Genomic DNA, 22,387 nt, shown 5'->3' on the forward strand with positions numbered 1-22,387 from the left:
CTATTTTCATTTACTTTCTAACAAATTGCATCAAGCTCAGTTGCATCAATGCCTCTCCCTAACAGGAGAAACAGGGTTATGTAGGTGTTGATAACTTTCAGTATCTTCAGAGGCTCCACTTTTTTGTGTGGTCATAAAAGCGTGCCGCAATCGGCCGTTACAGAAGTGAATTTTTTATGTTTTCCAAAAGCACCATTCATTCAGTCATTCGATTGCACTGATTGAGCGCTTACTGTGTGCAAAGCACTGTATGAAGCGCTTGGGAGAATGAAATACAACATTAAACACATTCCCCAACCAAGAGCTCACAATCCAGAGCCACGTGAGCCTAATAATTATTCAGCTCACTACAGTCCTGGCATCAGTGAAACCCCTTCGATTTGACTCAGGACCAGGAGGAGGACAAACGGGAGGAATAATAGTAATATTTCTTGAGCACCTACTGAGTGCAATCCACTATATTAAGCACCTGGGGAAGTACAATAGAATCCCAATTCCATTCCCTACTCTCAAGGAGCTTCTAATCTAACAGAACAGGTAAACATAAAAACATCTATAAGAATTAGAATCTGAAAGAATGAAATAGTCATTGGATCAAATATGCACATACAGGCACACAATCAATCAATCGTATTTATTGAGCGCTTACTGTGTGCAGAGCACTGTACTAAGCTCTTGGGAAGTCCAAGTTGGCAACATATAGAGACGGTCCCTACCCAAAAGTGGGCTCACAGTCTAGCAGGGGGAGACAGACAACAAAACAAAACATATAAACCAAACAAAATCAATCAATAGTATTTATTGAGCACTTACTGTGTGCAGAGCACTGTACTAAGAGCTTGGGAAGTCCAAGTTGGCAACATATAGAGACAGTCCCTACCCCACAAGCGCTAATAATGGGTATAAACATCGTATAACGGGCATAAACAGGGGCAAGAACCGGAGGTGAATGTTGGGTGACACAACTCATTTGCCGGTAACCAACTGGGGAAGATTTGCAGGAGGAGGTGGGATTTTAGGCGGGCTTGGAGGCGGGAAGGGCTGTCAAATGGTCCAGCACATTTGGGGGAGCGTTCCAGTTTAGCCCAAACTTCCAGAAGGAGTCACCTCAACTCATCCCTATTCCCGGGACACCGGGGGGGATCCAGTTGGCTCCAAGGGCACCTGTTATGAAGAACAGATATTCTTGATTGGGGGAAGAGAAGGATGGAGGGAGATGGAGGTATCAGTGCCCACCGCCCATAAGGAATGAAGCCAAGGCAGCATGGCCTAGTGGAGAGAGCAGGGGCCTGGGAGTACAAAGACCTGGGTTCTAATCCCTGCTCTGCCATTTGTCTGCCGCGTGACCTGGGACAAGTCACTTTGCTTCTCTGTGCCTCAGTTCATTCATCTGTAAAATGAGGATTAAGACCGTGAACCCCATGTGGAACGGGAACTGTGTCCAACCTGATTAGAGAAGCAGTGTGGCTCAATGGAAAGAGCCCGGGCTTTGGAGTCAGAGGTCATGGGTTCAAATCCCGGCTCCGCCAACTGTCAGCTGTGTGACTTTGGGCAGGTCACTTAACTCCTCTGTGCCTCAGTTACCTCGTCTGGAAAATGGGGATTAAAACTGTGAGCCCCCCGTGGGACAACCTGATCACCTTGTAAACTTCCCAGAGCTTAGAACAGTGCTTTGCATGTAGTAAGCGCTTAACAAATACCACTATTATTATTATTTATTATTATTAACTTTCATCCACCCCAGCGTTTAGCCCAGTGCCTGGCACATAGTAATCAAAAAAGAAAAAAAGATTGGGCTGTCTGGCCCCACTTTAGTCCCTCTCCTGTATAGAAGGACTTAATCCCCATTTTACAGATGGGGTAACTGAGGCACAGAGAAGAGAAGCAACTTGCCCAATGTCACACAACCAACAAGAGGAAGAGCTGGGATTAGAACGTCAGGAACCTCTGACCCCCCAGGTCTGGGCTGTTTCCATTAGGCCATGATGCTTCTCATGACTATTCATGACTATTTACTGAACACCCACTGTAGACTAATTACTTTCTCATTAACATGGTTTCCTACGAAAAAAATCAAGCCTTGGGACTATTACAATGCCTGCTTTACTTTCACTTCATTTTTCCGTTGAAAGAGCAAAGAAATCAAAGTACAAAGAGTGAGAGGCTGGCAGGCATTTTTGTTAGTTCGCAAGCATTAAAGTGGTTTGCCATCAATGTAATTAGAAGGGGATGAAATAGGGAAATATGATTTTCATCTTTATTATCTCACAGAGGGGTTATTCAAATTAGTTAATTAATGCCGATAAAAATCTAGTTTAGGAGACAAAAAAGAACGCTACAAGTGCCTCATTTGGTCAGGGTTGATTAGGAATGGCTAATTGATGCTGGTAAAGCCTTCTGAAGGTGAAAAGCACCGTTTAAAATATTATTTTATCTCCTATCCTTCTAAAATGAAAGCAAAACCCTTAGAGCCTAGGTACCTCTGTGCCCCCGAGAGACAGTCTCAAAGTAAAATTGCAAATTATCCCAACTTCTCAGTGACAAATGAGCAGAACACGCATTCCTACAGCTGTGTGGATCTTTAGACTCGTCAGAAGCACCACCTATAAAGTAACGGAGAGGCAGGGTGGTCTGGTGGAAAGAGCATGCAACCGGTAGTCATGAGGCTTGGGTTCAAGTCCCTGCAAAGCCACTGGTCCACTGTGCGACCTTGGACAATTCACAATTTCTTTGGTCCTCAGTTCTCTGGTCTGTAGAAGGTCGCTGTGTCCAGAAAATATGTCTCACGTTATATCATACTCTCCCAAGCACTTATTACAGTGCTTTGCGATGAATAAATAAATGATAATTTTATTATTTAATAAATCTCGATCTCAATAAATACAATTGAATAATTGAATGAATGTAGTGAGGATAAATTACCCCTTCTCTCTGCCTCTGAGGCCGCAGGTCCCATGTGAGACAGCAACAGAGTCCAATCTGATCATCTTGATACGCCATAATATCAATCCATCAATGGTATTTACTGAGACCTTATAATAATAATAATAATGGTATTTATTAAGCGCTTACTATGTGCAAAGCACTGTTCTAAGCGCTGAGGAGGATACAAGGTGAACAGGTTGTCCCACATGGGGCTCACAGTCTTAATCCCCATTTTACAGATGAGGTAACTGAGGCCCAGAGAAGTGAAGTGACTTGCCCAAAGTCACACAGCTGACAATTGGGAGAGCCGGGATTTGAACCCATGACCTCTGACTCCAAAGCCCGGGCTCTTTCCACTGAGCCATGCCGCTTCTTACTATGTGCAGAGCACTGAACTAAGCACTCGGGCAAGTACAACACAACAGAATCAGCAGGCACATTCCTTACCCATAACAAACTTATTTATTTTACTTGCACATATTTATTCTATTTATTTTATTCTGTTAATATGTTTTGTTCTCTGTCTCCCCCTTCTAGACTGTGAGCCCACTGTTGGGTAGGGACCGTCTCTATATGCTGCCAACTTGTATTTCCCAAGTGCTTAGTCCAGTGCTCTGCACACAGTAAGCGCTCAATTAAGACGATTGAATGAATTAATGAATCATCATCATCATCAATCGTATTTATTGAGCGCTTACTGTGTTCAGAGCACTATACTAAGCGCTTGGGAAGTACAAGTTGGCAACATATAGAGACAGTCCCTACCCAACAGTGGGCTCACAGTCTAAAATGAATGAATGAATGAACAAACCTACACAATAGTAGGGATAAGAAGGAGAACAATAGTATCTGTTTAGGGCTTACTATGTGCCAAACACCCCACTAAGTGCTCAAGTAGATACAACATAAGCAGAATGGACACAGGTGGGGTCGCAGTCAAGGAGGAGGGGAGAATAGGCCCTGAATCCCCCTTTTATAAATGAGGAAACTGAGGCCCAGTGTTTCTAAGAAAGTTGCCCAAGGTCACCCGGCAGGCAAGTTTGCCGGGCCAACATTAGAACCGAGCTCCTCCAACTTCCAGTTCTCTGCTCTTTCCAGCTGCTGATCACGATGCTTGGCATGGAGTACAAACTGAATAAGTACCATCATTACTACTTTCCTGAAATCAATTTTCATCCTCTAAGCTACAATGTGCTACGTAGCTCTCGCCAGACTGCATCACCATAACCTGGAAGATGTTGGTAAGGATCAGACTCATTTTCAAGTAGCAAACACCTCCAAGTGATGAAACAACTTACTCCAAGCACGGTGTGACTTCTGATTCGGAATTCTTCTTGAGTGGGAATCGTGGGAGCCCCAAATGAAGTTCAGCTGTAAACGGGATGACATTCCGGCTCTCCAGACTCTAAAGTTTTGCTTACCAAGTTGCTTGTCCCTTCCTGCCACTGACTTGGAAAGAAAAATTTCCGCTTCGAAGACCATCTCTCCTGAGTGAGAAGTGGCACAGTGGTGAGCCCGCTGTTGGGTAGGAACCGTCTCTATATGTTGCCAACTTGGACTTCCCAAGCGCTTAGTACAGTGCTCTGCACACAGTAAGTGCTCAATAAATGTGATTGAATGGACTTGGACTTCCCAAGCGCTTAATACAGTGCTCTGCACACAGTAAGTGCTCAATAAATGCGATTGAATGAATGAATGAATGACAATAATAATGATGATGGTATTTGTGAAGTGCTTACTATGTGCAAAGCACTGTTCTAAGCGCTGGGGAGGTTACAAGGTGATCAGGTTGTCCCATGGGGGGGCTCACAGTTTTAATCAATCAATCAATCAATCATATTTATTGAGCGCTTACTATGTGCAGAGCACTGGACTAAGCGCTTAGGAAGTACAAGTTGGCAACATATAGAGACGGTCCCTACCCAACGGGCTCACAGTCTAGAAGGGGGAGACAGAGAACAAAACATATTAACAAAATAAAATAAATAGAGTAGATATGTACAAGTAAAATAAATAAATAAATAATCCCCATTTTACAAATGAGGTAACTGAGGCACAGAGAAATTAAGTGACTTCCCCAAAGTCACACAGCTGACAGTTGGTGGAGCTGGGATTTGAACCCACGACCCATGACCCATGATAGCCGTAGCATTAGTATCTACTGAGCATCTTCTCGAGGCAGATTACAGTGCACTGTAATAGGCGGTGGGAAAGTGACTGATTTCATCAAAACGACACAGGGGGCTATCCACAGGGAGCTTACATGAACTGGAGAGGCAGACCTATCGACGTTTGCAAATAATCAAACTAAACAGCACTGTGCAATTGAATAAACAGATATGCAATATTTCCGAGCCCGGATAAAAACGACTTTATAAGCGCTGGAGTTGACCGGCAAGTTTTTACAGCTTTGGGAAATGAATTGAGGAAAGCTTGTTGTAGAAGGTGGGATTTCAGGAAATAGTTGAATGTGGAGAGAGCTGTGAGCTGTCAGATTTGGGGAGGGAAAAATGTGACAGAGGGATTGTACTTGTACTTCCCAAGCGCTTAGTACAGTGCTCTGCACTCAGTAAGCGCTCAATAAATACTATTGATGATGATGATGATGATTGGAGATAAAAATATAAAATAAAATAGATAGTTTTCTTCAATAGATGAAAGCGCTTAGTACAGTGCTAAGCGCTTAGTACAGTGCTCTGCACACAGTAAGCGCTCAATAAATATGATTGATTGATTGAAAGGAGGGGTGATGGATAAGATAACATCATTCGAACCATAATTCATCTTCTGTGCTACCAAAACAAGTATCTATCCCTAATGGAAGAGGTTAAGCTTTGCTCTGTTTGAAACAACCCATTAAAAACAGACAGTAAGAGTCTTTACCTAAGAAAATCCTTTCCAGGCTGCAAATTACAATTTGCTTTTGTGTCATTCATTCATTCAATTACATTTATTGAGCGCTTACTATGTGCAGAGCACTGCACTAAGCGCTTGGGAAGTAAAATTGGCAACAGTCGCACGGCTCTGTGGAAAGAGCCCGGGCTTTGGAGTCAGAGGTCATGGGTTCAAATCCCGGCTCCGCCAACTGTCAGCTGTGTGACTTTGGGCAAGTCACTTAGCTCCTCTGTGCCTCAGTTTCCTCATCTGGAAAATGGAGATTAAAACTGTGAGCCCCCCGTGGGACAACCTGATCACCTTGTAACCTCCCCCGAGCTTAGAACAGTGATTTGCACATAGTAAGTTAATAAGTGCCATCATCATTAATATTATCATTATTATCATTACTAACAGTCCCCTGCTTTAACTGTAGTATTTGTTAAGCACTTACTATGTGCCAGACACTGTACTAAGTGCTGGAGGAGATACAGATAATCAGGTTGCATACAGTCCCTGTTCCACACAGGGCTCGCAACCCACTAGTACTACTGTCAACGCCTGCGTGGCTCAGTGGAAAGAGCCTGGGCTTTGGAGTCAGAGGTCATGGGTTCAAATCCCGGCTCTGCCAATTGTCAGCTGTGTGACTTTGGGCAAGTCACTTCACTTCTCTGGGCCTCAGTTTCCTCAACTGTAAAATGGGGATTAAGACTGTGAGCCCCCCATGGGACAACCTGATCACCTTGTAACTACCCCAGTGCTTAGAACAGTGCTTTGCACATAGTAAGTGCTTAATAAACGCTATTATTTAAAAAAAGCCTCTGCAAAGATTCTCCACTCTCTCCACCTTCAAAGCATTATTAAGGTCACACCTCCTCCAAGAGGCCTTCCCTGATTATGCCCTCTTTTCATTCATTCATTCATTTGTATGTATTGAGCGCTTATTGTGTGCAGAGCACTGTACTAAGTGCTTGGGAAGTACAAGTCGGCAACATATAGAGATGGTCCTTACCCAACAACGGGTTCACAGTCTAGACGGGGGAGACAGACAACAGAACAAAATATGGAGACAGGTATCAAAATCGTCAGAACAAATAGAATTGAGCCCACTGTTGGGTAGGGACTGTCTCTATATGTTGCCAACTTGTACTTCCCAAGCGCTTAGTACAGTGCTCTGCACACAGTAAGCGCTCAATAAATACGATTGATTGATTGATTGATAATTAAAACTATATGTACATCACTAACAAAATAAATACCTCCCTCTCCCTTCTGCGTCATCTACGCACTTGGATCTGTGACCTTTGGACATTTGATATTTGCCCCACCTCCAACCCCACAGCACTTTAAATGATATATTATATCCATAACTTTAAAATGATCTATTATAAATTGCTTATTTATTCATACTAATGTCTGCCTCCCCCTCTAGACTGTAAGCTCGTCATGGGCAGGGAATTCATTCATTCAATCTGTGACTGCTGACTCTGCTGTAGTGTATTCATTCATTCATTCATTCCATCATATTTACTGAGTGCTTACTGAGCACAGAGCACTATACTAAGCGCTTGGAAAGTACAATTCAGCAACAGAGACAATCCCTGCCCGCAGTGGGCTCACAGTCTAGAAAGGGGGAGACAGACATCAAAACAAGTAAACGGGCATCAATAGCATCAATGGAAATAAACAGAATTATAGATATATACACATCGAAACAAGTAAGAGAAGCAGCGTGGCTCAACGGAAAGAGCACGGACTTTGGAGTCCGAGGTCATGGGTTCAAATCCCGGCTCTGCCACTTGTCAGCTGTGTGACTTTGGGCAAGTCACTTCACTTCTCTGGGCCTCAGTAACCTCATCTGTAAAATGGGGATTAAGACTGTGAGCCCTCTGTGGGACAACCTGATCACCTTGTAACCTCCCCAGTGCTTAGAACAGTGCTTGGCACATAGTAAGCACTCAACAAATACTATTATTATTAATTATTATTATTATTATTATTATTATTATTATTATTATTATTATTCTCTGGGCCTAAATTACCTCATCTGTAAAATGAGGATTAAGACTGTGAGCCCCACGTGGGACAACCTGTTCACCTTGTCTCCCCACAGCGCTTAGAACAGTGCTTGCCACATAGTAAGCACTCGACAAATACCATCATCACTATTATTATTATTATTCTCTGGGCCTCAGTTACCTCATCTGTAAAATGGGGATTAAGACTGTGAGCCCCACATGGGACAACTTGATCACCTTGTCTCCCCACAGCGCTTAGAACAGTGCTTGCCACATAGTAAGCACTCAACAAATACCATCATTATTATTATTATTATTATTCTCTGGGCCTCAGTTACCTCATCTGTAAAATGAGGACTAAGACTGTGAGCCCCCCGTGGGACAACCTGATCACCTTGTAACCTCCCTAGTGCTTAAAACAGTGCTTTGCACATAGTAAGTGCTTAATAAATGCCATTATTATTATTGTTGTTGTTAAGTAAACAAGCATTAATATAAATAAATAGAATTATGGCTATGTCCATATATACACAAGTGTTGTGGGGTGGGGAAGGGGGATAGAGAAAAGGGAGTGAGTCAGGGCGATGGGGGAGAGGAGGGGAAGCTGAGGAAAAGAGGGGGTTTTGTCTGGGAAGGCCTCCTGGAGGAGGTGAGCTTTCAGTAGGGCTTTGAAGGGAGGAAGAGAACTAGCTTGGTGGATCATCATCATCATCATCATCAATCATATTTATTGAGCGCTTACTGTGTGCAGAGCACTGTACTAAGCACTTAGGAAGTACAAATTGGCATCATATAGAGAGAGACAGTCCCTACCCAACAGTGGGCTCACAGTCTAAAGGGGGAGACAGAGAACAAAACCAAACATTCTATCAAAATAAAATAAATAGAATAAATATGTACAAGTAAAATAAATAAATAAATAAATAGAGCAATAAATATGTACAAACATATATGCATATATACAGGTGCTGTGGGGAAGGGAAGGAGGTAAGATGGGGGGATGGAGAGGGGGACGGGGGGGAGAGGAAGGAAGGGGCTCAGTCTGGGAAGGCCTCCTGGAGGAGGTGAGCTCTCAGTAGGGCCTTGAAGGGAGGAAGAGAGCTAGCTTGAAGGATGGGCAGAGGGAGGGAATTCCAGGCTGGGAAAGGACGTGGGCCAGCGGTCGATGGCGGGACGGGCGAGAATGAGGCCCAGTGAGGAGGTGAGCAGCGGCAGAGGAGCGGAGGGTGCGGGCTGGGCTGGAGAAGAAGAGAAGGGAAGTGAGGTGGTGAGGAAGTGAGGTGGGAGAAGCAGCGTGGCTCAGTGGAAAGAGCACGGGCTTTGGAGTCAGAGGTCAGGGGTTCGCATCCCGGCTCCACCAAATGTCTGCTGTGTGACCTTGGGCAAGTCACTTAACTTCTCTGAGCCTCAGTTACCTCATCTGTAAAATGGGGATTGACTGTGAGCCCCACATGGGACAACTTAATCACCTTGTATCCTCCCCAGCGCTTAGAACAGTGCTTTGCACATAGTAAGCGTTTAACAAATGCCATTAAAAAAAAAAAAAGGTAGGAGCGGGCGAGGGGATGGACAGCCTTGAAGCCGAGAGTGGGAAGTTTTTGTTTTATATGGAGATTGACAGGCAACCACTGGAGATTTTTGAGGAGGGGGCGTGACACACCAAGAGCACTCCTGTAGAAAGATAATCCGGGCAGCACTGTGAAGTCGACCAGTACTCTGCACATAGTAAGCATAGTAAGAATTGAGTGCCCTAAAGTTTCTCCTAATCCCCTTTCCCACCAGACTTGTTGCACTCCATCCTTTTATATTGTTTTGTCTTTATGCTATTTCACCTTTCCTACTCTGTCTCCAAACCCCATCCCACCCTATTTTTAGACTATGAGTTCCTCGGAGGCAGGTAACTCAGTCTAATCATCCCTCGTGCATTTTTTCCAAGCAGTTAGTATCCTCATCATCATCAATCGTATTTATTGAGCGCTTACTGTGTGCAGAGCACTGTACTAAGCGCTTGGGAAGTACAAGTTGGCAACATACAGAGACAGTCCCTACCCCGTATGATACTCTGTATACAGTAAGCGCCTAATAAATATTATTACTACCATTAGATCCAGCTTCTTTGTTAAAGAAAAACGACTCCAGGCTAAAAAAAAAAAAAAATCCACAACTGAGTTAGGAAAAGTAACTTACTCTACTCTTTCAATGAAATGTGTGTTGGATTGAATTCAATAAAATGTCCTCGAGTCATATCACCCGTCTACATGTTTTGTTTTGTTGCCTGTCTCCCCCTTCTAGACTGTGAACTCGTTGTTGGGTAGGGACCGTCTCTATATGTTGCCGACTTGTACTTCCTAAGCGCTTAGTACAGTGCTCTGCACACAGTAAGCGCTCCATAAATATGATTGAATGAATGAATTAATCTTTTGTGTCAGAGATTACTTGGTGGCATTGACACCGAGAAGAACATACAATCATGCTTGCTGTGTTACTGCAACATACAGAATGTTGATATTACATTATATCTCAAAATAGGATAGAGGAACCTGAAAACAAATGTTCAACTCTCCAGGAATTGGGTATTTTGAATCTGTTGCTACTGTCATATACAGAGCAGGTATATCTAAAACTCCTAGGATTTCACCAAGTAAGGTGTAGAGTTTCCCCAAATGAAAATCTGTGATTATTTACAATGTGCGCTAAAATAAGAGCACCTAAATGTTCTGTTTTGCTCTCGTTTAAACCAGAGACTAGACCCCTAACTTGCCATTTGAAACTTGCTTTTCTGTCCAGGAAATGGTTAAAATCTGAAGTGGAATCTGGAATTATTGACTTCAGTTTACCCACTTTTCCCCAAACTTGAATCGACGCAGGCCAAAATGGAGATGTGCACTCCTAAGGAAAAAAAAATTCTGTCCAGGAAATGAAAATGACCTGAGTTCATTTAAAAATGAATGGTATTTATTGAGTGCCAACTGTATGCACTGTACTAAGTGCTTGGAAGAGTACAATAAGGTTGCTAGACATGATCCCTGCCCTCAAGAAGCACACAATCTCATGGGGGGAGACTGACATTAAAATAAAAGATAAGTGAAGTGGTCCTGTATAGGAATATTAATCATTCATTGGTACTTATTGAGCACATATTGTGTGCAGGGCACCGTAATGGGTGTGTAGAACAACGGAGTTGGTAAATATGATCCCTGCCCGCAGAGAGCTAACAGTCTAAATGGGGAGACAGATATTAAAATAGATGGGGGTTAGGGGACATAGCAGAATTTCAGAATATTTACATAAATCTGTGGGAGGGGAGTAAACAAGGGATTACGGGGTTCGGTTCCAGGTGCAGAAGTGGCACTGAAGGGAAGAAGAACAGGGTGAGTAGATGAGAAATTAGTCAAGGAAGGCTTCCTGGAGGAATCTCACGTCAGTATATATTGCCCCTTTTCCTGCCGCTACCCTCCAACACTCGGGATGTGAGGAATACATCAAAGTTGCCAGAGAATCGCCATTTGCTCTGAAATAGTAAGGAAACCCACCAGACTCACCTTCTTGTCGCTGCTAGGAGTGGCAACTACCTCACTGGTGTCTTCTTCATCTTTGACCATCTCAGCTGGCATCTGGAGGGGGAAAAGAAATTTGTGCCATTTAGATGGGAAGCCTGCTAAAGAAACAGGTTACTCAGTCGAGATGATTTTACATAGCTAGGTCCCTTAGTAATGCAAGTGAGTTTCTATTTCTGGATACCACTATGGACACAGCAAGATCGTCCAAATGTCCACAGAAAATACTCGAGATGCCGCTGCATGTTGACTGTCAAAATAATGACGCTCCTCCGAGAGGCTTAATGAGGACAATCATCTGAACACACACCATGCGGTCTTTTACAGACATAAAATCCGGGCTTCCCTTCTAGAGATCAATCAATCAATCAATCAATCGTATTTATTGAGCGCTTACTATGTGCAGAGCACTGTACTAAGCGCTTGGGAAGCACAAATTGGCAACACATAGAGACAGTCCCTACCCAACAGTCACAGTCTAAAAGATGTCTAGAGATGCCTGTGGCCACCAGCCCTGATTTAGTTATTTTACATAGCCCATTCCTGGGGGAATCCTTTGCTTTTTCCTTCAACAGACAGTGTTTGATGAGTCTTTTGTTTGAGTGAAATGCCTGGCTGATCCCATTCCTCTCAGCCCAGTGAATCCATAGTTCTTCATTTGTTTTTACCCGTCTTTCATGGCTCATCGGCGCTCTGAGGAGAAGAGCGAATGCTGATTATTGGCTCTTCCTCCCGGTTCAAGGCGACACATCGCTTTTAACTGAACACTCTACCATTGGGATGAATCGGATGGTGTCAATGGGCTGTCTAAGGGTAGGACCACCAGGGCTATACTACTGCCACAATGACCCTTGAGTTTGCTGTGAAGACATAATCCATTTCTTCTTAGCAATACACTTCCGATTTACGAGTTCTACTTCGGAACCATCACTGAGTGATTCATCTTGCTTCAAGGAATGACCCTGGTATCAGCATCATCATCATCAATCGTATTTATTGAGCGCTTACTATGTGCAGAGCACTGTACTAAGCGCTTGGGAAGTACAAATTGGTAACATATAGAGACAGTCCCTACCCAACAGTGGGCTAACGGTATGAATTCCAGGAATAGAGTTCTCCCCATATTGACTCTTTCCAAAGTCTAGAGACGTTAAATAATAATAATAATAATAATAATAATAATAATAATAATGGCATTTATTAAGTGCTTACTATGTGCCAAGCACTGTTCTAAGCACTGGGGAGGTTACAAGGTGATCAGGTTGTCCCTTGGGGGGCTCACAGTCTTCATCCCCATTTCACAGATGAGGTAACTAAGGCCCAGAGAAGTGAAGTGACTTGCCCAAAGTCACACAGCTGACAATTGGTGGAGCCGGGATTCAAACCCAGGTTCCTCTGACTCCCAGGCTTGAGCTCTATCCACTAGTCCATGCTGCTTCTAGACTGTGAGCCCACTGTTGGGTAGGGACCGTCTCTATATGTTGCCAACTTGGACTTCCCAAGGGCTTAGTACAGTGCTCTGCACACAGTAAGCACTCAATAAATACGATTGATTGATTGATTGCTTCCCTTCTCTTCAAATGTACTTTTAGCTTCAGCAGGAAAGTAACATAAGCATTATCCTAACTAACACCAATAAACCATAGTAGGGTCAAAATTACTCCTTAAGTAGGGTGGTGAAATGTGACTCAAAAAATCAAATCCCAGAGAAGTTTTCAAAGAAAAAAAAAAGGAGATTCCAAGTGAAGGATTTGGCATAAAGTAATTGGTTGAAGTGTGAAATAAAGATGGTTCATAAATGCTAGAAGAGATCTTGAGAAAAAGAAAACATCAGTAATCTCGCCTTCTGGTTAATTTATGTCAAGAATCCACAGCGTGTTAGAATTTATGGAAGGAGAGATCATGTTAAAAGGGTGTTCTAAATGTTAAGAGGAAATGGAAGCACATATTGAGAAAGTATAATAGACTTAAAAAATACACTAGAGGATTCAAAAATAACTGGAGTCAAAAATAGAACCACAGAGCGATAAATGATTGATTACTAAAAAAGAAACTGTAGAAAAAGTTCATTGAGCAAAAAGATTTTTCAGTGTTTGTTCTTCTTGTTTCAAAAGAGAAGAGAAAGAAACCAAAATTTGATTATTGGTGCCTATCAGGCATTGAGGTAGTTGATAAACTGAGGTACTGGGGGTGGGCAAGAGAGAAAGGGGCAAGAGAGGAAGGGATAAGAGAGGGGGGAAAGATAGAAGGGGGAAGAGAGAAGAAGGAAGAGAAAAGGGAATGAGAGAAGGGGATAATGAGGCAGGAGGGAAAGAGAGAAGGGAGAAGAGAGAATGGGGAAGAGAGAGAGATGGAGATATGAAAGAATCAATCAATCAATCAATCGTATTTATTGAGCGCTTACTATGTGCAGAGCACTGTACTAAGCGCTTGGGAAGTACAAATTGGCAACACATAGAGACAGTCCCTACCCAACAGTGGGCTCACAGTCTAAAAGGGGGAGACAGAGAACAGAACCAAACATACCAACAAAATAAAATAAATAGGAAAGAAATGTACAAGTAAAATAAATAAATAAATAAATAAATAGAGTAATAAATTGTACAACCATATATACATATATACAGGTGCTGTGGGGAAGGGAAGGAGGTAAGATGGGGGGATGGAGAGGGTGACGAGGGGGAGAGGAAGGAAGGGGCTCAGTCTGGGAAGGCCTCCTGGAGGAGGTGAAAGAAGGGGGTAAGAGAAAAGGGGGAAGAGAGGAGGAGGAAGAGAGAAGCAGTGAGGCATAGTGGAAAGTGTGTGGGCTTGGGTGTCACAAGACGTGGGTTCTGATCCTGGCTCCATCACTTGTCTGCTCTGTGACCTTGGGCAAGCCACTTAACTTCTCTGTGTCTCAGTTAGCTCATCTGTAAAATGGGGATGAAGACAGTGAGCCCCACGTGGGACAACCTGATTACCTTGTATCTACCCCAGCACTCAGAACAGTGCTTAACAAATACCATCATTATTAGTACTATTATCATTAGAAGCGGGGAAGAGAGAAAGGGGAAAAAGAGAAGGGAGGAGAGAAAAGGGGAAGAGAGAAGGGGGAAGAGAGAAAGAGGGAAGAGAGAAGGGGGTGATGCAGATGGGGAGAGGAGGAGAAAGGGGTTGGAAAGAAAAGGGAGAAAGAGGTGAGAGGGAGAGAGTAAAAAAAGGAGGGAGAGAGAAAAGAAGGAAGGAATGAAAGGAGGATATGAGCGGGGAAGGGCAGAGGGATGAAGGAAGAAAGAGAAGCAAAGAGGAAGAGAGATTCATGGGAGGGAGTTGGATTAGGCCACAACCAGTGGCTGGAGGGGTGAAAAGGAGAATTTGGGAGATGAGGGGATGAAATGATAAGTAGATGGAGAGCAGAGTGGGTGAGTCTGGGAGACAAACCCAATACCCCACAATACCTCTCTCCTTGAACAGACTCTGCCCCATCACAAAGCTTATGTCATTGCCCTCTGGCAGAAAAATGTGGGGTTGATTTGTTTTGGGTGTTTTTAACCTATGGAAAAAATGGAAATACAGACCACAAACTTGAACTCCTGCAATTTGGGCAATGGTAAAATCTACCCCACCGTTACCTGATCAATGGGGACATCGATCTGCACGTGCTTGTCGTCTTTGACGTAGGGTGCTCCTTGGACTTCTTTCCTGGGAGTGCGGGCTTTGAACACACCCCCTTCTGAGGAACAATGAAAACAAGGATCAAAATGACAGGACACCAAGGGGAAAGATGGCAGTCACAGTTAAGGTCACCGCTCTGTGCCTCACTGCCCTCATCTGTAAAATTGGGACTAATAATAATAATGGTATCTGTTAAGCGCTTACTATGTGCCAAGCACTGTTCTAAGCACTGGGGAGGTTACAAGGTGCTCAGGTTGTCCCACGGGGGGCTCACAGTCTTCATCCCCATTTTACAGATGAGGCAACTGAGGCACAGAGAATAATAATGATGGCCTTTATTAAGCGCTTACTATGTGCAAAGCACTATTCTAAGTGCCGGGGAGGTTACAAGGTGATCTGGTTGTCCCACGGGGGGCTCACAGTCTTCATCCCCATTTTACAGATGCAGTGACTGAGGCACAGAGAAGTGAAGTGACTTGCCCAAAGTCACACAGCTGACAATTGGCAGAGCCGGGATTTGAACCCATGACCTCTGACTCCAAAGTCCGGGCTCTTTCCACTGAGCCACGCTGAGCTCGACGTGGGAGAGGGACTGTATCCAACTCAATTTGCTTGTATCCACCCCAGCACTTAGTACAGTGCATAGCACATAGTAAACGCTTAATAAATACCACAATTATTCTTAATAGAATTTCAGGGACTTCCCAATAAAACACCTGCTATCTACTCTCGTATGTTCAACTGTTGATGCTTCGGTGAATCTAGGAGACCTTCCCAAGGCTCCATTATTTCATTTTATTGAAAATACTGGGGGTTTTAGGAAGAAACAACTTTGATTTTATAGAAAACTCTGCAAAGTGACCACTAGCCCTTAGCTAATAGGGACCCCTGAGAAAGAACACTACAGTTGTGCTAAAGTGCACTTGTTGGCTGCTTCTTATTACCTGGATTTTTTTCTGTGACTAAATGATTGGAAAAGCCTTGCTTCTGGCCCTTCTTGGCATAAAACACGGAGTTCTCCTTTTTCGTTACAGTCTTTTCAGGTTTCTGAGGATAAATTTCACTCACTTCCTAGAAAAGACAGAATTGAGAGTAAAACCGCAGCAGGCAACAGTGCACAGTTTTCACCCACCCAGAATCCAGTTTGGACTCTAAGCTCATGAAGGGAAGGGATCGCAGTTTCTAATACTATTAATCAATCAATCAATCAATCAATCGTATTTATTGAGCATTTACTGTGTGCAGAGCACTGTACTAAGCGCTTGAGAAGTACAAGTTGGCAATATATAGAGACGGTCCCTACCCAACAGTGGGCTCACAGTCTAGAAAGGGGAGACAGAGAACAAAACCAAATATATTAACAAGATAAAATAAATAGAATAGATATCACCATCATCAATCGTATTTATTAAGTGCTTACTGTGTGCGGAGCACTGTACTAAGCGCTTGGGAAGTAAAAGTTGGCAACACATAGAGACAGTCCCTACCCAACAGTGGGCTCACAGTCTAGAAGGGGGGGACAGAGAACAAAACCAAACAGATTAACAAAATAAAATAAATAGAATAGAAATGTACAAGTAAAATAAATAAATAAATAAATAGAGTAATAAATCCGTACAAACATATATACATATATACAGGTGCTGTGGGGAAGGGATGGAGGTAAGGTGGTGGGGGGGATGGAGAGGGGGAGGAGAGGGAGAGGAAGTAGGGGGCAAATAGAATAGATATGTACAAGTAAAATAAATAAATAGAGTAATAAATACGTACAAACATATATACACATATATACAGGTGCTGTGGGGAAGGGAAGGAGGTAAGAAGGGAGGATGGAGAGGGGGACGAGGGGGAGAGGAAGGAGGGGGCAAATAGAATAGATATGTACAAGTAAAATAAATAGAGTAATAAATATGTACAAACATATATACATATATACTATCGAACGCTCCCAAGCACTAAGGACGGTGCTCTATGAGAAGCAGCATGGCTCAGTGGAAAGAGCCCAGGCTTTGGAGTCAGAGGTCATGGGTTCAAATCCTGGCTCCGCCACTTGTCAGCTGTGTGACTTTGGGCAAGCCACTTAAATTCTCTGTGCCTCAGTGACCTCATCTGTAAAATGGGGATGAAGACTGTGAACCCCACGTGGGACAACCTGATCACCTTGTATCCTCCCCAGTGCTCAGAACAGTGCTTTGCACGTAGTAAGCGCTTAACAAATGCCATTATTATTATTATTATGCAACACGTTTTGCACACAGCAACCTGTGTACTGTACTCACTCAATCCATACTCCTGGTTATGGCTTACGAAGAATGAAGGCTTAAAGTCAAAGGCCAAACTGGAGCAAGCCCATATCTCTGCCTCATATATCTGGGTAAGAATCATATAGTAATAATAGTAATAATGGCATTTATTAAGCGCTTACTATGTGCAAAGCACTGTTCTAAGCACTGGGGAGGTTACAAGGTGATCAGGTTGTCCCAGGGGGGCTCACAGTCTTCATCCCCATTTTACAGATGAGGGAACTGAGGACCAGAGAAGTGAAGTGACTTGCCCAAAGTCACACAGCTGACAATTGGCAGAGCCGGGATTTGAACCCATGACCTCTGACTCCAAAGCCCGGGCTCTTTCCACTGAGCCACGCTGCTTCTCAACCAACGGACTATCTCAAACCAGGACGTTAAAAAACATATCATTTAGGTGATTTGACTGGAAGCTCGTAGCTTGGTTTTTGGTTTTCTTCTGGTATTTTGTTAAGCGCTTACTATGTGCCAGGTACAGTCCTAAGCACTGGACTGGATACAAGGAAATTAGGTTGGGCCCAGTCCCTGTTCCACAGAGGGCTTACAGTCTTTTACAGATGAGGGAACTGAGGCACAGAGAAGTGAAGTGACTTTCCCAAGGCCACACAGTAAAGCTGGGATTAAAACCTTCTGACTCTCAAGCCTGTGTTCTATCCAGTAGGCCACGTGGCTTCTCCCAGGAATGCCCGGGAATGCTGTTCCACAGGGAAAATTCCCAAGGGGAAATGACTCCCCTCACGGTTCCTCACATGGTGATTATTACCCAGGTAATGATTTTTCAGGTGTCCCCATGATTCTCCAGAGACAGAGATCTCCCGGGGTCCTAGTATCCCAAGCCCAGCTCCCGGTAGGGAGGGAGAGGAGGGCTAGAGTTCCCAAGCTCCCAAGCATCTAGTACACTGCTCGGACAGCTGAAACCGCTCAATAAATGCCACTGATGGATTGACTGGGGTTCTGGATAAAATCCAAGTCCACTCTGAACCTGGGTGGGTTTGGGGGGCTGTGGGAGGAGGGGATGGGTGGTCCTGGTTTGCTCGAGCTCAAAGATCAGGGGGACCCAGAGTTAACTGACAACAGAGGATGCAATTGTCCAAGTGAAGCCGAGGACTGGGCAAATATAAAAAGGCCATTCAAGTTTCAAATAATAATAATAATAATGGTATTTGTTAAGCGCTTACTATGTGCAAAGCACGGTTTTGTTCTCTGTCTCCCCCTTTTAGACTGTGAGCCCACTGTTGGGTAGGGACTGTCTCTATATGTTGCCAACTTGTACTTCCCAAGCGCTTAGTACAGTGCTCTGCACATAGTAAGCGCTCAATAAATACGATTGATGATGATGATGATTGATGATCATAATCATAATCATTAGTAAGAGCCAGAATGTACCTGACAAATAAAAAGATTTCACGTTGGGGATAAAGATCCTGAAAAAGATTTCTTCTCCCAAGCCTGCTTTTTGATCACTGGAATGTGAAGCCTAGTGGATAGAGCATAGGCTTGGGAGTCAAAGGACCTGGGCTCTAATTCCGACTCCAAAAAACATTTGCTGTGTGACCTTGGGGAAGTCACTCAGCTTCTCTGGGCCTCAGTTACCTCATCTGTGAAATGGGATTAAGACTGTGAGCCTTAGGTGGGACAGGGACTGTGTCCAACCCAATTATCTTATATAATAATAATAATAATGGTGTTTGTTAAGTGCTTACTATGTGCAAAGCACTGTTCTAAGCACTGGGGGGATACAAGGTGATCAGGTTGTCCCACATGGAGCTCACAGTTTTAATCCCCATTATGCAGATGAGGTAACTGAGGCTCAGAGAAGTGAAGTGACTTGCCCAAAGTCACACAGCTGACAAGTGGCGGAGCCGGGATTTGAACCCATAACCTCTGACTCCCAAGCCTAGGCTCTTTCCACTAAGCCGCGTTGCTTCTCTGTTCCAGCGCTTAATACAGTGCCTGGTACACAGGAGAAGCAGCATGGCATGGTAGAAAGAGCACAGGCTTGTGTGTCAGAGGTCATGGGTTCTAATCCCGGCTCCACCACTTGTCAGCTGTGTGACCTTGGGCAAGTCACTTAACTTCTCTGTGCCTCAGTTATCTCACCTGTAGAACGGGGATGAAGATTGTGAGCCCCACGTGGGACAACCTGATCACCTTGTATCTACGCCAGCGCTTAGAACAGTGCTTGGCATATAGTAAGCGCTTAACAAATACCAACATTATTATTATTATTATCATTATTATTATTATTAAGTGCTTAGCAAATATCATGGTTAAACCATGGTTAAGTTGAAATTATAAAGGTATATTTCTTCTTGTATCTGTGTGAAATGGAAAATGATGGGAAAAGCTAACATATAGAACATTCGCTTTGAAGGAAAAGATGAAGTAAAGGAGGATTTGAATAATTCATCACCCTGCCAGGTGTTAGAAGAATTCAAACACATTATTCCACAGGAATGACACGATTTTTATCTCTAGCCTCACTCTCCCCCCATCGAGCAGTTCTGTAACTCAAGTCGGTCTTCACTGAATATTTTTTTTTTAATTTGTGCCCCTTGCTAAAATATCTGAGGGCCTTTTGAAAGCAGAACAGAAATATAAGCCAGCCAGACTCCATATATCACTCGGGAAAATGTTAACCCCCAAAGGCCTACCTGGAATCATTATTGAGCTGTTTTCAAATATGATCTGTATGCATAGCCAGTCCACTGCAAAAGTCTTGCAGGTTGTTTTTTTTTCTTCACAACATCCAAATCCACCCCTTTCCCCTCCACACGAACCAACACCACTTTGGCACAAGCTCCGGTCTTGCTGTTGACAAGACTATTGCTTCAGCCCCCCTCTCTGGTCTCCCTGTCTCCAACCTTTCCCTCCTCCATTCTATACCTTCATTCACTGCACACAGTAAGCGCTCAATAAATACGATTGAATGAATGAATTCAGTCGGCCCGTCAGTCGTACTTATTAGGTGCTTACTGTGTGTTGAGTGCTTAGACTGTGAGCCCACTGTTGGGTAGGGACTGTCTCTATATGTTGCCAACTTGTACTTCCCAAGCGCTTAGTACAGTGCTCTGCACACAGTAAGCGCTCAATAAATACGATTGATTGATTGATTGGGAAAGTACCACAATAAACAGTGACATTCCCTGCCCACCATGAGCTCAGAGTCTACATGAGGAGAGACAGATAGCAATACACATAAAGTCATTCATTCATTCAATCGTACTTATTGAGCACTTACTGTATGCAGAGCACTGTACTCTATTTTATTTGTACATATTTATTCTATTTATTTTATTTTGTTAATATGTTTTGTCTGTCTCTCCCTTCTAGACTGTGAGCCCACTGTTGGGTAGGGACCGTCTCTATATGTTGCCAACTTGTACTTCCCAAGAGCTTAGTACAGTGCTCTGCACACAGTAAGTGCTCAATAAATACGATTGAATGAATGAATGAATGTACTAAGCACTTGGAAAGTACAATTCAGCAAATAAATAACATTACAGATTTATACATAAGTGCTGTGGGGTTGGGGGCGGGGAGCGGGACAGCTAAGGGAGCCAGTCAGGGTGAAGCAGAAGGGAGTGGGAGATGAGGAAAAGTGAGGCTCAGTCCTTCTAGACTGTGAGCCCGCTGTTGGGTAGGGACCGTCTCTATATGTTGCCAACTTGGACTTCCCAAGTGCTTAGTACAGTGCTCTGCACACAGTAAGCGCTCGATAAATACGATTGAATGAGTGAATGAATGAATGAAGGCCTCTTGGAGGAGATGGGCCTTCGATAAGGCTTTGAAGAGGGGGAGAGCCATCGTCCCTAGGACCTGAGGAGGGAGAGCGTTCCAGGACAGATGCAGGATATAGTACAGTGCTCTGCACACAGTAAGCGCTCAATAAATACGATTGATTGATTGATTGATTGATGTGGGCCAGGGATCGGCAGTGAGACAGGCAAGATAGAGGCCCAGTGAGGAGGTTAGCGGTGGCAGAGGAGCGGAGGGTGCGAGCTGGGCTGGAGAAGGAGAGAAGGGAGATGAGATAGGAGGGAGCGAGGTGATGGAGAGCTGTAAAGCCAATGGAGAGGAGTTTTTGTTTGATATGGAGGTGGACAGGCAAACACTGGAGATTTTTGAGGCGGGGGATGACATGTCCAGAACGTTTCCGTAGAAAGATAATCTGGGCAGCAGAGTGAAGTATAGACTGAAGCGGGAAGAGACAGGAGGTTGGGAGGTCAGAAAGGAGACTGATGTAGTAATCCAGTCGGGATAGGATGAGCGATTGTATTCACTTGGTAGGAGTTTGGATGGAGAGGAAAGGGCAGATTTTAGCGATGGCATGAAGGTGGGACTGACAGGATTTGGTGCCGGATTGAATATGTGGGTTGAATGAGAGAGAGGAGTCAAGGATAATAATAATGATGGCATTTGTTAAGCACTTACGATGTGCAAAGCACTGTTCTAAGCACTGGGGGGATACAAGGTGATCAGGTTGTCCCACGTGGGGCTCACAGTCGTAATCCCCATTTTACAGATGAGGTAACTGAGGCTCAGAGAAGTTAAGTGACTTGACCAAGGTCACACAGCAGACATGTGGCGGAGCTGGGATTCGGACCCATGACCTCTGACTCCAAAGCCCGGGCTCTTTCCACCGAGCCATGCTGCTTCTAATAATGCCAAGGTTAGGGGCTTATGAGAAGAGAGGGTTAGCATGCCAACTTCAGTGATGGGACAGTCAGAGAGAGGACAGGGTTTGGGTGGGAAGATAAGGAGCTCTGTTTTGGTCATGTTAAATATGAGGTGACAGGAGGACATCCACATAGAGATGTCTTAAAGGCGGGAGGAGATGTGAGCCTGGAGAGAGGGAGAGAGATCAGGGAAGGAGATTTAGATTTGAATATCATCTGCATAGAGATGGCAGTTGAAACCATGGGAGTCAATAAGGCCTTCTCAGGCTTTCTCACTTTCCTCTTCTCTCACTCCCTTCTGCGTCATCCTGACTTTCTCCCTTTGCTCTTTCCCCCTCTCCCCACCCCACAGCACTTATGTCTATGTCTAAGCTCTT

General features: G+C 44.0%; 1 protein-coding gene across 1 annotated transcript in view; it reads right to left on the minus strand.

Annotated features, from left to right (window-relative positions):
- Window positions 1-22,387, minus strand: part of DCDC2C (doublecortin domain containing 2C) — a 116,082-nt gene that overhangs the window by 33,584 nt on the left and 60,111 nt on the right. Inside the window, exons 7-9 of the mRNA XM_038740249.1 lie at window positions 15,973-16,099; window positions 14,986-15,086; window positions 11,360-11,431 (exon numbers count right to left, since the gene is read on the minus strand). Coding sequence (XP_038596177.1) covers window positions 11,360-11,431; window positions 14,986-15,086; window positions 15,973-16,099 — 300 coding nt within the window. The remainder of the gene's footprint in view (window positions 1-11,359; window positions 11,432-14,985; window positions 15,087-15,972; window positions 16,100-22,387) is intronic.

Source organism: Tachyglossus aculeatus, chromosome X1 (assembly GCF_015852505.1).
Source record: "Tachyglossus aculeatus isolate mTacAcu1 chromosome X1, mTacAcu1.pri, whole genome shotgun sequence".
Lineage (NCBI taxonomy): Eukaryota > Metazoa > Chordata > Mammalia > Monotremata > Tachyglossidae > Tachyglossus > Tachyglossus aculeatus.